Genomic DNA, 14,823 nt, shown 5'->3' on the forward strand with positions numbered 1-14,823 from the left:
CGTCTCCTCGAACGCATTTCTAGCGACGATATAGACGGCACTGCTTCTCGCGAAGTGCGACGCTTGGAGTGGGAATAAACAGCACTGCAATCCAAACTCTAAGTTGATGATGAAACTCTTTAATAACTGATTTATCATTGAAGTGAAAAATAGATTCTACGTAAAAAGTTGTATGTTACGTAACTGTGTTTATCGTTAATCCTATTGCATAACAATTTATCTCTATTCAGTCTTCGTTCAGTTCCTTTGCAGTAGTGGATAAAGTTTCTTGTAGCGTCACGATAACAAACGTATGTGAAGATAGTGTAGAGTTTTACGCTCGACATGGGTTAACTAGTGAAGATAGAAGATGTACAGCGACATATTTGAACGAGACCGATGAGAGAGCGTCATCGCGGAAATCAAACGCTGGATCAACGATATATGGGTTTAATATAATTTAATATAGGCTTAATATAATTTAATATAAATTTTATTAAAATTTAATAAAATACTAAATAAGATCTTAATAACGGCTCGGTTTTATTAAAACCTCATAAAGATTTAATTTGGATCACATAAAGATCCATATTAAATTATATAAGATTCTTTATTAAATGTTTATATGATATTCTTAAAATCTACCCATATTTGATTTTCATAAGGAGTTTATAAGTTCTTATACGTTTTATAAGTCTTTTAGTTTTGCCGAAAAGATAATTTAAAAAAGACATCTTTTCGTCATCTTTCTATGGTTGTCGTTTCGGAAAAATTAAAAGTTCGACTAAAAGATATCTTTTGTTATTACCGAAAAAACAGCACAAAGAACATACCTTTTCATTACTTTTACAATCTTTCGATGCCGTATGGGGGATTTAAATGACCGCGTTCACTCTCAAAACGGGAGTCACGTGACCAATTTTCTCCAATTTCTTCCTATGGAGTTTTGACAGCGTCCAATCAGAAGAGGAGCAGTTTGCCACTCTCTCTCTCAGAGAGATTTGTAAAATATATTCTACCTCTTGTGTTTCAGTGATCAATATCAATAATTATATACTTGAAATATATTGAATTACATCTAATGAGAAAATAAAAGCTACAATCAAATATTAGGTGTTGGAATTAATTCGTAGCGTTTTTAATGAAAGAATGTTATTTATTTCACATGAGCATTAAAAAATACATTAATGAAAGTACTTCCCATCACTTGTAAAACGCTACGAATTAATTCCAACACCTAATAATTAAAATAAATTATTAAAAAAAATAAATATGTTTTTATTCTATTTCAAAATAAAAGAAGAGTCTTCGATATATTTTATAAATTTATATTCTATCAGACACGAATGAATTGTTTCATTGAAAAATATTTATATTTTAATAAGATTATTTTTACAAGATTTTGTATTTTTTTTTATTTGAAAGAAATACTTAATCTTTTTCTTTTTATTCAGATTAATTAATCTCTTTTTTATTAAGATTTCCTTATCTTGCGTTTTTTTGAGAGTATGTAAATTTAATATAGAGAAAATCAGGAAATTATTACGAAATTATTACAAGCAGCGATCCGGAATGATTCATGAATACAGATCCATTTCGACCGGAACTGAAGGAGATACTCGATTTGGAGTAACAATCATTATATATTCAGTATATTAGATAGAATAATTCCAAGAATTTATGGAGTGCTGAAATTCATAAGATTATATATGATAAGAGTATATAGGTGAATTTGTTTACCCGTACATATGCACGAACTAAACTAACATTAAAGCGATCTTATATGATCTGAATATAAATTTTATTTTCTATCTTTATATTATTCCAGAAAACAACTTAGATTATATGATATCATTATAGAATAGTTTACCAAAATTATATAATTTCCGCATTCTAATTAGAATCGATTTCTTCTATAAAAATATAAACATTGCGATTCTTACTTTATTAACTAAATTTATTCATGTTAATTTATATTAATTGTTTTAAAACTTAGAATTTTACCAATTTAATAATAACGAGAATTTTGATAGATTATAAATTATTTTTTATTTTTTATGTATTTACTTTTATTTGTTTTGTATATAAGGAATATCAGGGAGGCTTCAGTCATTTAATATACTTAATGCGCCAATAATCTTCGATGTTGTTGTGCAAATTTTGAAATTTTGATCTTTCATTACAGAAAAGATGAAAGATAGATTTCACAACACATTTACTCACACAAAACAATACGGAACTGTTTCAAGGATATTCCAGCTAATATCTTGTCCGTCGAGTATGTCGACACTGATGGCATAATCCAGGAATTAACAGGTAATTGCGAGTAAATTAAAATGTAATAAATACAATGCATTTATTGAACGATAAAAATGCTTATTAAACAAATATTACTGAAGTAGAAATAAACTTTTTACAATTAAAGTATTTCTCCGACTACAAAATCGCGCTAAAAAATTAATCGCATACAACTTACGAATATGCTCTCTGAAGAAAGAAACTTTTGAGGCGAATGTACATACACACACGCATAAATATCGTATTTGTGTACGCGAACACTAGTCCACACTGAAGACAATTGAAATGTGATAACAGCATGTCCCTGTCTCGTCGCTCGACGTGCGAGGAGAATTCCATCAAATTACAAATTTAAACTACTCTAATTTAGAAATGGCACCGCTAGGTCTTCCCATTTTTTAAAAATAAGATTCCTATAATATTTCTACATTACATATTTATTTTTTTTTAAATCTATAGAAGATTTTCATTGCAAAGTATTAAAACATTGCTTCGACAAGACTTGGTAGTTTACGTATTAAAAACTGAAACTTTAAAGGTGAATATCTCCATTTCAGCACTGTTAGGATTTTTTAAAATTTTAATCATATTATATATAAATAAAATTTTTTTAAACATAATATCCAAATTTCAAAAAAAAATCTGTAGAAATTTAATTTCTCGGAAAAATATTTTAAAATAGCAATTGTTTAGACAACAGTCATTAAATATTCATTAATTGTAAGACCAGTTTAGATTTAACGTACAGTTATATATATGTACCTTACATATATTAATTATAGTCAGTACATGTTTAGTATATAATTTATTCATATAATTTAATGTATATGTAATACAAACATTTACTTTTGCAGAATATTCGAAAGAAATCAATTGAAGAGAATCGCGAATGGCTTATAGATGATGATAATGATAAAATGATAAAATTATTTTGAAGCGGTTTAAGATACTTATTTTGAAGAGTTAGGAACAACATAAAGGTGTGTTCTTAGCATTCGATTGAATATTATATTGAATATAGGTCGTTCTTTTTCTGTTTTGCGAAAAAATATCTTTTTTTTTTCTTTATAGGGGAATTATAATTTTCTATCGATGAGTTAATATAAAAAATGATTCTGTGCAGAATTTCTAATAAAGAATAAACTTTTTATTCCTAATCAGTAAGTCATCATATCTTGAATATACGTAAAAATTTAATGTATTTACCTTGTACTCTTAGAATCTAGTCTATTTAATGATTGATTTTTGCCTTTAATTCTTCATTGAATTCAAGTAGAAACCAATCATATTAAAGAATCACTAAGTGCTAACTAATTAGTTTTCTCTACTGAACGCAACTATTGGCTACGTTTAGAAACAGCAACAATTAAATGGTCTGTTCTCTGTGATCTATCTGATAAATCTAGAAAAACAAACAAATAGTAATGAGAGCTCTCTCTCAACTATTGGTTTCTAAACGTAGCCAATATGTAATTAACCTTAGCGTTAGATAATTTAAAAATTGCGCAGTATCTAATTTAGATTCTGCGCAATTTTTGTGCATCAATTGTAGCTTATTTGAAAGGAATTTTAAATCTCTCCTTCTCTTTCTGTTTGTATGTAGATGACTTTTTTATCCTGCGATTTTTGAGAGTCTGTAAATTTAACCTCGAGAAAACTAAAATCAGGATAAGAAACTATTATAAGCAGCGATCCGACTTACCGGAATGGTATACGAATATAGATCCATTTCGACCAGAACTGCAGGAGCTACTTGATTTGGGGTAACGATCATTATTATTGATTATAAAAATGTAAGAGTTTATAGAGTACTAAAATTTATGAGGTTTTACAGTGAATTTCTTTACACGTGCGGAAACTAGGTCGATATATCAAAGCGTTTGATTTGACTTAATCTAAATGTACATATAAATTCTGTCTTCTGTCATTCTTATTCAGGAAATAATGTATCTTAGATTTTTTTATTTAAAATGATTCAAATTTTATAAATTTCCAATAATCATCAATTTCTTCTGTAAATATATGATCGCAACATTATTCTTAATTACTTCATTGATTAAAGTTAATTATGTTAATTTATATTAATTATTGTAAGTTAAGAGTTTTATTAACAATACCAATTGATGAGAACTGATAGACTATAAGTTATTCTTGATTTTTTTTACTCTTATCTGTCTCTTGTAGTTCTGAAATTACGCCCACTAATCACGTTCTATTCCTATAATAAAAAACTGAGTCAAAAAGTCCTCTATCATTTTGTAATTTTCACAATAGTTAACGAGATATTAATCCTTACCCTACTAGGTACAATTTAGTGCTTCATCCATACTAACGGAGAGAGAGAGAAAGAGAGAGAGAGAGAGAGAGAGAAGAGAGAGAGAGAGAGAGAGAGAGAGAGAGAGACAGAGAGAGGCACTAAAATCCGTCCATTTTTTCCACTTATTAGAATGATTAAAAAAAATCTAAAAATTCACCAACATATTTTCAACTTTCTAGAATAAATATTGGCACTTTATTTTAGAAAATAATAAAATGTAGTATAATTTATAATTACCAAAAGACGCGAAGAAATTTGCACGAAGGAATCGCTCGATAACTAGTGACTCCTTTAGAGTAGGGATTAATTTCTAAATATTGCTTAATAAACAAATAAAATCGATGTATTATTTTAAAATATCTTTCAGTATTTTTTGTGAAATATTTTGAAGATTTCTTAAAAAACTCTTATTAAAAATACCTTAAAGTTGTCTTACGCGTTGATTTTTTTCATTAGGTAAATAAAAGATATTGCGAACATTGCAAAATGGTACAAGACTTTTCGACTCAGTTGTTTATTAGGAATTGCACTGTATGATTAGTGGGCGTTATTAAAACACTCTGTATAGCAAGGTACTTCATAAATTGCAATTTTAATTTTAACGACAAATTGCTTACATTTAAAAATAAATAAATAAATTGTCTTTTTTTATTTTTATTACGCATGTGTATCAGTAAGAATATTTTATTAAATATATTCAAAGGCTAAATCACTGTAAAACTAAAAAAATATATTTAATTCTTCGAAAAAGTGTAAAATTCTTTGTTTACTATAATTGTTTATTATAGTTATTATTTGCCTCTACGGAAGCCAGATAATTAAGGAAGATTAGTTTTTATTGTGCACGGCACACGACATGATCCGAGAATACACAAAATATCAGATATATATAAGGTACAAATAAATATAATGTAACAGTTCGAACGAATATCATATATATTTTCAATTCGCATTGTTTCTCGACGGACGATTTTTTAGGTTGGCATGATAGCGACAGAAGTAGCAGTGAAGTGTTACCCTGCAGCATCCGTGTATGGCTATACAATATTCATGGATGTATCTAATCCAACTTTACAACATATTGCTCAACTCCGACCCTACGTATTAATGAATTTTGTCCATGCATGGCAGAATTGCTATCCAGCGAGAGTCCAGTCAATTAACATATTTAATGCACCGGTATTCTTCGATGTTGTTGTGAAAATTTTTAAATCTTTCATGACGGAAAAGTTGAAAAGCAGATTTCACATCTACTCACACAGAACGATGCAGAACTGTTTCAAGGATATTCCAGCTAACATCTTGCCTGTTGAGTATGGCGGCGCTGATGGTACAATTAAAGAATTAACAGGTAATTGCAGTAAATTAGAACGTAATGAATGCATTTAATGAATAAAGAATTGTTCAACAGCATTTATCAAAAACAAAAGTAGACGTTTAAGAATTAAAAGTTATTAATTAAAAGTTGTTAATAATTTCGTATAATTCTAAAACGTGTAACAGATATAAATTAACTTTAGGATATAATATTCAATTTACATAAAATAAACATCTTTTTGCAGAATATTGGAAGAAATTGATCGAGGAGAATCGCGACTGGCTTATGAATGAAGGGAATGACAAAATTATCATTTCGAAATAATAGATTTAGTATCGATAGAGAATATTTATTCTTAGTACATGCTTCGATATTATACATTTATTATCATTATTCATTATATAAGTCACTTTATCTTAATGATTATAGAAGAGAAAATAACTATAATTCTTTCATCCTTTTGTTACACAAAGAGAATTAATCAATGATATGATACGAAAAAGATGAATTATGAAACTTTAAGAAAAAAATAATAGGTATAGTTTATATATGTTTTTGAACATATTATATATCATGTATTTTTAAATTATCTGCTTTTCACGTATATCAATATATATGTGTAGTAGATATACTATAGTAGATACAATTATATACATAAAATAATGTAACTATACATGCATATCTTTATATGAAAAATTATTTGTACGTATTTTGCAGGGTTGGAAAGTTTGTAAAAATAACTAATTACAGTTATAGTTTATTTTTTCAAAAGTAACTAGTTACAGTTCCAAGTTACTGAGACTAAAAATTAATTCATTATAGTTATACATTTACTAAAAAAGTAAATTTTTCAGTTATTTTTCTGTTATCATAATAAACAATATGATTGGCATCGATATTATTAGGGCTATCAAAGAAAAAAATAATTTACATTTACAATTTACTGACCACAATTTACCAATCAAAAAATACTTTGAAGCATTTGTTGTGGATCGTATTTTTAATCAGTATTCAGATTTTAACCAATCACATTATATTGACAAATAAGTTTAAAATGTAAAGTAATTGTAAAAGTAACTGTTAAATTAGTTACTAGTTATTGGAAGAAATGTAACTAAGTTAAGTAAGTTAAGTTACAGCTACTGAAAAAAAGTAACTGTAACTGTAACTTAGTTACAAGTTATTTCTTAACCCTGGTATTTGTTTAAAAGACTGATACGCTGCATAATGTAAAAGTTGTAGCAATTAAGCTTTTGTCGTTATTGTTTGTACATCTTTTGGACTGAGAATAGCAATTATTGTATACAGATTTGTCATGGCGGATTTTTAAATCCATTATTTACTGCCAGCAGCGCAATTATTACTGATTTATGATAAAAATATGCTGTAGACATCGTGGCGCATCGTAAGTTGTAATGCCTCTTCCTGTCCGTCCATTGATTAATTGTATTTGTTCGAAAGATATCAGCGAACAATGTTAATTACGATAGCAATTTGTTAAAAATTGTGAAGATCAATTTAATTTCCAAGCGAAGATAAAGGTATCTTTTCGATCACGTGACCAGTTTGATGCTCGAATCGAGCGTCGAGTGTCAGCATGAAAATGCAGCTTTTTTAGAGTCTGATTGTAATTCAGTTTTTGTACAAATGTATTCACGTAAACAATGCATAAATTACATTCCAAATATCGATAATATGAAAACTCTGATTAAAGACTACGTAAATAGCGCGTATTCTTAAAGGATCGCTTATATACAGGATTGGTCATATTCGACGGAAAGATGTTTTTTTTTTCAATCATGGCGCTACGTCGTTACTCGATCTACCGTCGTTACATCTCTGTCAAAAGTTACAGTGTTGCCAGATCTTTCCGTCGAATATGGCCAACCCTGTATATAGACTAAATCAAATATAAGAAAATTTTTTTAGAAGCAACTTCTGCGCTTATTCAATGAAATTATTATAACAATAACCGCATCATTAAGTAGATAAAATGCAATGTTTATCTCTTTACGTGTTATACATTAAAACATATGCGAGCAATTTCTCTCAAGCTATGAAATTACAGAGAGATGAGATTCATTTACTACCGCTAGTAATGTAAGCAGATCTTAATGATTGTTCCTAATACGCCGTCTCAATATATTTATATAAATTAAAAGTAATTCATCATTTTTTTATGAAAATATCATTTATAAATATTATCCTATAATTGCTTTAGTAAAGCGTACAAAAAAGTAAAACTACTATATTTGTTTGTGCTTTCAAAAGATGCAGTTTTGCTCCACTTCTATTTAGAAAAGAATGGCGCCTATATATGTACATCCTCATTCTTAACTTTTTTATAATTATTTTATAATTGAATGAAACTTATCCAATATTTTATGTAGTTGTACTTATATTTACATCAGTGCTGGAATTTAATTGCACATTTCGGCCGAATGAATATGAAAAAGATTTCAGCTTGGTTCCTGCCCCTTACTTTATCATCTCTAGCGATCGGCATTTAAGCTGCGCACAGAATGGTAAATCGGTTTTAAAATGATTATTAATCATAAGAAGAATATTCCTTAGGATTTACCCTCAACTATTATAATTATCTTTAATTTTTTTTGTAATTATATAATTCTTTAATCTTTAGAAATTTCTAGCAATTTTGATTTCTTAAAAGATAACAGTATTGAAAGCTGTTATTCTCTGGCATAAACTCCACACATAACAAACAAATAATTAGTTATAATAATAATTATATAAGTGGGTCTTATTTAATAAGCACATTATTTAAAAAAAATAGTTATACTTATTTAAAAAAATTGATTCATTAGTTATTTTTCATAGTTAGGAAGTTGAATAATATTATAATAAATTATGAAACATTGTATACTGATAAATTTTGCAGCGGATTATTATAAAAATGACTCATACACACAAGTTTTTGTTGTATTAAACAAACGTGTTGCTACCGATTCCATTCTTTAATCCTTTTTTATTTACTTCCTGTATATCTACAAATCTTTTAAACTTATGCTGCAGGCTTAAAGTAATACATTTAAAAATGGGCCTTATTTAGTGCTGGGCCTTATTCGGCTGAGATAATGTTTACATAATGCTCCTTTTATTTTAAGTTAATTACAATTTTAAAAAGTTGCAATAAATAATTAAGATAATTACTCTAATTACCCTAATTAATAGCGCTTTGTTCTAATCTTTTACCGAATTGAAAAGAAAATTAATTATATCTCTTCTTTTCTCAGCCTTTCAAAGATGAGTACCACTGGACTTTAATAATACTCGAACGTGCACTGCTTACTATGATTCATAGCAGAGTCAGCAAATTACAGGATGGTTAAAAAGAGACAGATAGCCTACATCACCAAGCTACGAAGAATGATTAGATAGAGATAGATGATTCTTTATCATCATACTATCTTTTTCTCATTTTTTACTTATGGACATAACATAACTAGTGCACGTTCCTGTATTATTCGTGTTCAGTGATGAATATTAAATATTCATTAAGTTAATTAATCCATCATTATTTACTGCAGATGGCGCAATATCTGATTATTAAAGCTGATTTGTCAAGGAAATCATTCCAAAGAGCACGTAGATTCTAAAGCGCACATACTTGTGCATCAAATTGTCTGCAGATCGCGCTCATCATTGATCGCGCATTGCGTGTTGCGTTCGAGTTTTGTGCATTCGAGTTTTTACAACCAGCACATGTAAGTCTCTCCGTTTCACATTCACTATCATCACGATGGCGAGTAACTACAGCGACAGCGTCGTGCATCACACTAGGCAAGAACTGACAAGTGACGATAAAAGATATGCAGCGGTACATTTGAACGAAACTGACGAGACTAGAAAGAGCGCCGTTGCGGAGATCAAACGTTGGATCGAAGAGTGCGACGACTTGCGCGTACAAATCGATAAAAATGATAGAGGTAATGATTATATATTGAAATATCGTCTGAGTTTTTTAATCACGAAATTATTAATTCCGGAATAATAAAATTAGGGATGCATCAGATCGTAAAATTATCAGATATTGAATATCCGAAAAGAATATTATAACATCAGATATCTGATATCTGGTTAAGCAGTTTTTCAAGTCGCATATCCAATATTTTCCAGATATCTGATAATTCCGGAACAATTTAAAGTAAAAAAAAAAAAAGCTGAATAAAGGAAGAAAAAAAGGAGCAAAAAAGAAAAGAGTCTGTAAGAGAAAATTAATAAATAATTAATAATAATTATGATTTTAATGTTATTGTCCGAGTTTAATTATCAACAAAAATAACTGTGTAGAGAAAAAATTTGTAATTTTGCAATAATATTTAAAATATTACAGTATGAGTATGCATACTTATTTATAGAATATTTATGCAATAAAAATCAAGAAGAACAAATAATGTATCAAGCGTTTCATGTGTTTTACATTTAATTAATAATAAAAATAGAATGACACGCTAGCGTTGATAGTGTTGTTATCGCTCCTCGAATGCAATTTTAACTTGCATAATTTTTCTTTTTTTTTATCTCTCCAATGTGAAAAGAAAAAAAGAAAGACGATTTGTGTACGAAGTTCATCTGAAAAGAATAGAAGTGCATCAATGACGCAAACTTTTAATATAAAATTTCAATCAGATATATTCCTGGATATCCAAATATCCAGTGGAATAGTAAAAAAGTACCGGATAATACCGTATCAGATATCAAATATTTTTCGAATATTCTGTGCATCCCTAAATAAAATTATCTTCAACGGCGCTTAAGTTACACCTAGTACTTAGTTTATAAAATGGATTAAAGAATATAATTGATTTTTAATATTTTTAATTAATCGAGGAAGCAAGAAAAAAATTTTCATATCTCTTTGTCATTTTAGTAATTAAAATATGTTTGTAAATATAGATGATCATACGTAAAATGTTAAATAAATTACTTTGTTTAAATATTATGTAAAGATCAATTAAAGTAAAAAAAATTCTAACAAATAAGATAACAAAAATTTCAGATTCGAATTACTGATAATTAAACATTATAAATATAATATGTGCAATTATTATGCAACGGTTAGATTTACTACTTCAATACTGTCCTTAAACTTTTTATGCGTCGATTACATTAAAGTTTTATTAGTCATTATAAATAACAATAAGATATTTAAATTTCTAATTTGTACTTTTATACACTTGGATTGCTATACATATAAAGTTTAACAATTTTGATTGTACATGTAAACGTGCCATTTTAGACAAAAGATGCAAAATATATTACATCTGTGCGAATTAACTGTTCGAAATAAAGAATAAAATACGATATCATTACACATTTTTTTTTCAAAAAAAGTGATCTATAATAATTTATAATTAAAATGCTTGTAAATATTAATTTCTTAACAATAGCGATTTCTTGATATATAGTATAATAAAATCTCTCTTTAATATTTTCTGATGTTAAACAGGTATTAGAAATTTTTGTTCCTAAAGCCATGCTACTCTATGGACGTATTTATAATACATAATAAGAGATTTATTGTTAATATCGCTTCAATTGTAGTTTTTTATTTGAAACGAATTTTTAATCTGTATACAGGTGACTTCCTTATCCTGCGATTTTTGAGAGTTTGCAAATTTAATCTTGAGAAAACTAAGATCAGAATGCAAAACTATTATGAACAGCGATTTCGCTTACCAGAATGGTACATGAATAAAAATCCATTTCGACCGGAACTACAAGAACTACTTGATTTAGGGTAACGATTATTATTTCAGAACGTTAATCAAATTTTGTGAATTTTCTTTTATTTCCTTTTTCTTTACTTCCTTTAATTCTCTAGAAACGGCATCAATTTTATTTAAAACAAATAATTTTTATTGATTTTGTTAAAAAATGTTTTGTAAGTGAAGAATCGATATATGCCCTACTGGGATGTATCGATGTACAATCTTTTTGCCAGGTAGAAGTATTACATTTTAGTGTTAACAGTTAATACTACATATTTCTATCATTAGTTTTTTAAATATAATTAATTTGCTCAGATTCTGAATTTATTCCGAATTTAATGTTAAAGTGAATGTTGCGAATATGCAATTTACACTGAGAAAATTAATTTGTTTTATTTATTTTAGGTATCAGAATTTTTATAATTGTTATTACACTTTCACTAATAACTTGCTTAAAAATTATAAATCAATACTTGATATATAATGACTTGGTAGATAAACTTTTTTTCTTTTTAAATTTTAAAAAGAATATTTTATTAAGAACTTTTGAAAATATTCGATATGCATTATTGTAATACCAAAAGATATTTTGATTTTTCGAAAGAATTTGAAATATTTTATTTATGTTTAGGATAATTTTGCCTCTGCGGAAGCCGGACAATCATGGGAGATTGGTTATCATCATGTATGGCACTCGGCATGACCCGAAGAAACACAAAGTTTCAGACATAACTAAGGTAAAGTAGCATAATGCTCGAATGTTTTATGATAGATGTTGTCATGATACATTATTTGTAATTGTTGTCTATTATTTCTTGACGGACGATTTTTTAGATCGCCGTGATGGCGATAGAAATTGCGACAAAGAATTATACCGCAGTATCTGTGTATGGCTGCTCATTGTTCCTAGACGTAGCCAATCCGACTATACAACATGCTCTTCAAATGCAACCTCAAATTATAATGAATTTAGTTCACGCGTGGCAGAGTAGCTATCCTATAAGAATTCAATCGATTAACATTATTAACGCATCCAAATATATCGATATTGTTTTGAGACTTTTTAGATCATTTATGAATGAAAAGATGAAAAATAGATTGCACGTCTACTTAGAAAGTGCGATGCAGAACTGTTTCAAGGATATTCCGGCTAATATTTTGCCCGTCGAATTTGGAGGTACTGGTGGTACACTTCAGGAATTAGCAGGTAATTAGCAGGAATGAAACGTGCTTATTAGATGTGTGTGTGTGTGTGTGTGTGTGTGTGTGATACAGATTTTCTTATTAACAAGTAAACCCTACGGAGGTATCACTCATCATTTTTAATGAAACTTTGCATATTTGTAGAACTTTGAAAAATATTTGACACGTATTTTTTTTATCGGCCATGGTCCACTCTGAAGAGTGAAAACTATTCCTTAAAGATATAAGGGATAGATTTAACATATTAGGTGAAATAACATCGCCATTTTGAATTTTATATCTTTAACACCATATTTAAAATCATCGACCCAAAAATCGGAAATTTGAATTCCGTGACAAGAATTCTTAAAATTTACTCATTTTGATAAAAAATAATAAAAATTTTGAATTGAAAAATTTTTATATCTGGACGCCATATTGGATCAGCCATTTTGAATTTCATTTTTGACGTAAGATTCAGTTTCAACGACCTCAAAAAACCCCCTAATACATTTTACTTTTTAAAATTTTCAACTTATTTCACCTAATATGTTGAATCTATCCCTTATCTTTAAGTTTTCACCCTTCAGAATGGATCATGGCTGATAAAAAAAATACGTGTTAAATATTTTTCAAAGTTCTACAAACGTACAAAGTTTCATTAAAAACGGTGAGTGACACCTCCGTAGATTTACTTGTAAGTAGAAGAAAAATAATTTTTTACTATTAAGATAAGCAATTGTTCAAGAACAATTATTTTGAGAGTTCATTGATATAAACTATATTAGGTAATAATATAAAAAATTGAATTTACAGGATATTGGAAGAAATTATTGGAGGAAAATCGCGACTGGCTTATGGATGATGAAAAAAATTGTTACTAATCTGAAATAGTAAATTCAGGATCAATGAAAATATATATATATATATATATATATATATATATATATATATATATAGACACACGCTTGGAGATTTATTATTATATTGAATATAGGTTGCTTTTACTCTGCAAATTTTACAAAAAAAATCTTTTTTTTTGCTTTGCTGTACAGAAATCATAATATCATATTGGTGACACAACGTATTATTTTTATCTGTTCTTTCGTAAAAGGTGACTCTATAAAATGTAATTAATAATAAACTACTTAATTTTAGGCAGAGTAGCTAATATTTTAAATTTATGCCAAGAATTCACTCTATTTATCTTGTATTTACTATCTAATCTAGTTTATGTTTTTTTATAAAGGCCCATCTACATCTATTGTAATGCTGCGATTATAATGATCATAGTCATAAGAAAAGAAGCCACTGTAAACATTGTTTGTTTACGTAAGATAACGCAGCTAATAGCGAAACAGAATATTAGGGTCAAATAAAAGTTGTAGATATCACTTGTTTATGGAGAATAATGAAAAAAACGTTACCGAAGGTGATGGTCAATCGACTTTATCAATCGATGCTCGCGGATTTAATTAATCTCATTCTCATTGACTATCGTATCCTCAATTGTTACGACGTTACAATCATCGAAGGCATTACAATGTAGATAGGTCTTTATACATTTCTGCATGTATTATTCAGTTCAGGATCAACAAAAATGTACGTTTTTAGCACATGAATATTTAATATCTTATTAATTTGTTTATTGATTTGTATAATTTATTTAAATCAATGTAAATTTATTATATATTAGAAGAGTGGTTGAATGTCGCATAAAGTAATGAAGTACAAGATGATAATTTCAGAGCACTAGATTCGAAATAAATCACAACAGAATTAATTCGCGTATAAATTACGTAAAGCAATAATATAGGACGAGGAGTAAAAAAGAAAAACAATTTATATTGTGATACATCGACGCAATAATAACATTTTTATGAAAAGATACATGTACATATATAAGAGTCCCATTTATGTATATAAATAAAATACACTTTTTTGCACTTTGTTGTCAAGTTTTCTTTTTGCGTCGCACATTTTCGGTAATATTTTAT

The 14,823-nt window shown here is 28.0% G+C and overlaps 1 protein-coding gene and 1 pseudogene across 3 annotated transcripts; both read left to right on the plus strand.

Moving 5' to 3' along the window:
- The first annotated feature begins 215 nt into the window (after positions 1 to 215).
- Positions 216 to 8,878, plus strand: LOC105144185 (retinol-binding protein pinta-like; annotated as a pseudogene). Its single transcript, XR_015544374.1, has 6 exons — positions 216 to 427; positions 2,229 to 2,244; positions 3,878 to 4,040; positions 5,383 to 5,488; positions 5,573 to 5,945; positions 6,157 to 8,878. The product of XR_015544374.1 is annotated as a retinol-binding protein pinta-like (transcript).
- A 369-nt stretch (positions 8,879 to 9,247) lies between these two features.
- LOC105144225 (retinol-binding protein pinta) lies at positions 9,248 to 14,772 on the plus strand. 2 transcript variants are annotated; one of them, XM_087406306.1, is made up of 6 exons: positions 9,248 to 9,637; positions 9,714 to 9,859; positions 11,514 to 11,673; positions 12,276 to 12,381; positions 12,479 to 12,851; positions 13,643 to 14,772. In XM_087406306.1, coding segments are annotated over exons 1-6 (855 nt in total). In that variant the 5' UTR covers positions 9,248 to 9,635; the 3' UTR covers positions 13,711 to 14,772. The 2 variants fall into 2 exon arrangements, with proteins under 2 accessions (XP_087262432.1, XP_011051294.1); XM_011052992.2 differs by having other exon boundaries at positions 9,249 to 9,859.
- Positions 14,773 to 14,823: the final 51 nt, after the last annotated feature.

Source organism: Acromyrmex echinatior, chromosome 1 (genome assembly GCF_024713525.1).
Source record: "Acromyrmex echinatior isolate Ae372 chromosome 1, ASM2471352v2, whole genome shotgun sequence".
NCBI lineage: Eukaryota > Metazoa > Arthropoda > Insecta > Hymenoptera > Formicidae > Acromyrmex > Acromyrmex echinatior.

What these genes read in the sequence shown, in the direction of transcription:
- LOC105144225 (XM_011052992.2), top strand. Translation starts at nt 9,673, where the DNA reads ATGGCGAGTAACTACAGCGACAGCGTCGTGCATCACACTAGGCAAGAA. An exon ending in CAAGAACTACTTGATTTAGG is followed by an intron (nt 11,674 to 12,275) that starts GTAACGATTATT and finishes ATTTATGTTTAG; the next exon opens with GATAATTTTGCCTCTGCGGA. An exon ending in AAGTTTCAGACATAACTAAG is followed by an intron (nt 12,382 to 12,478) that starts GTAAAGTAGCAT and finishes ACGATTTTTTAG; the next exon opens with ATCGCCGTGATGGCGATAGA.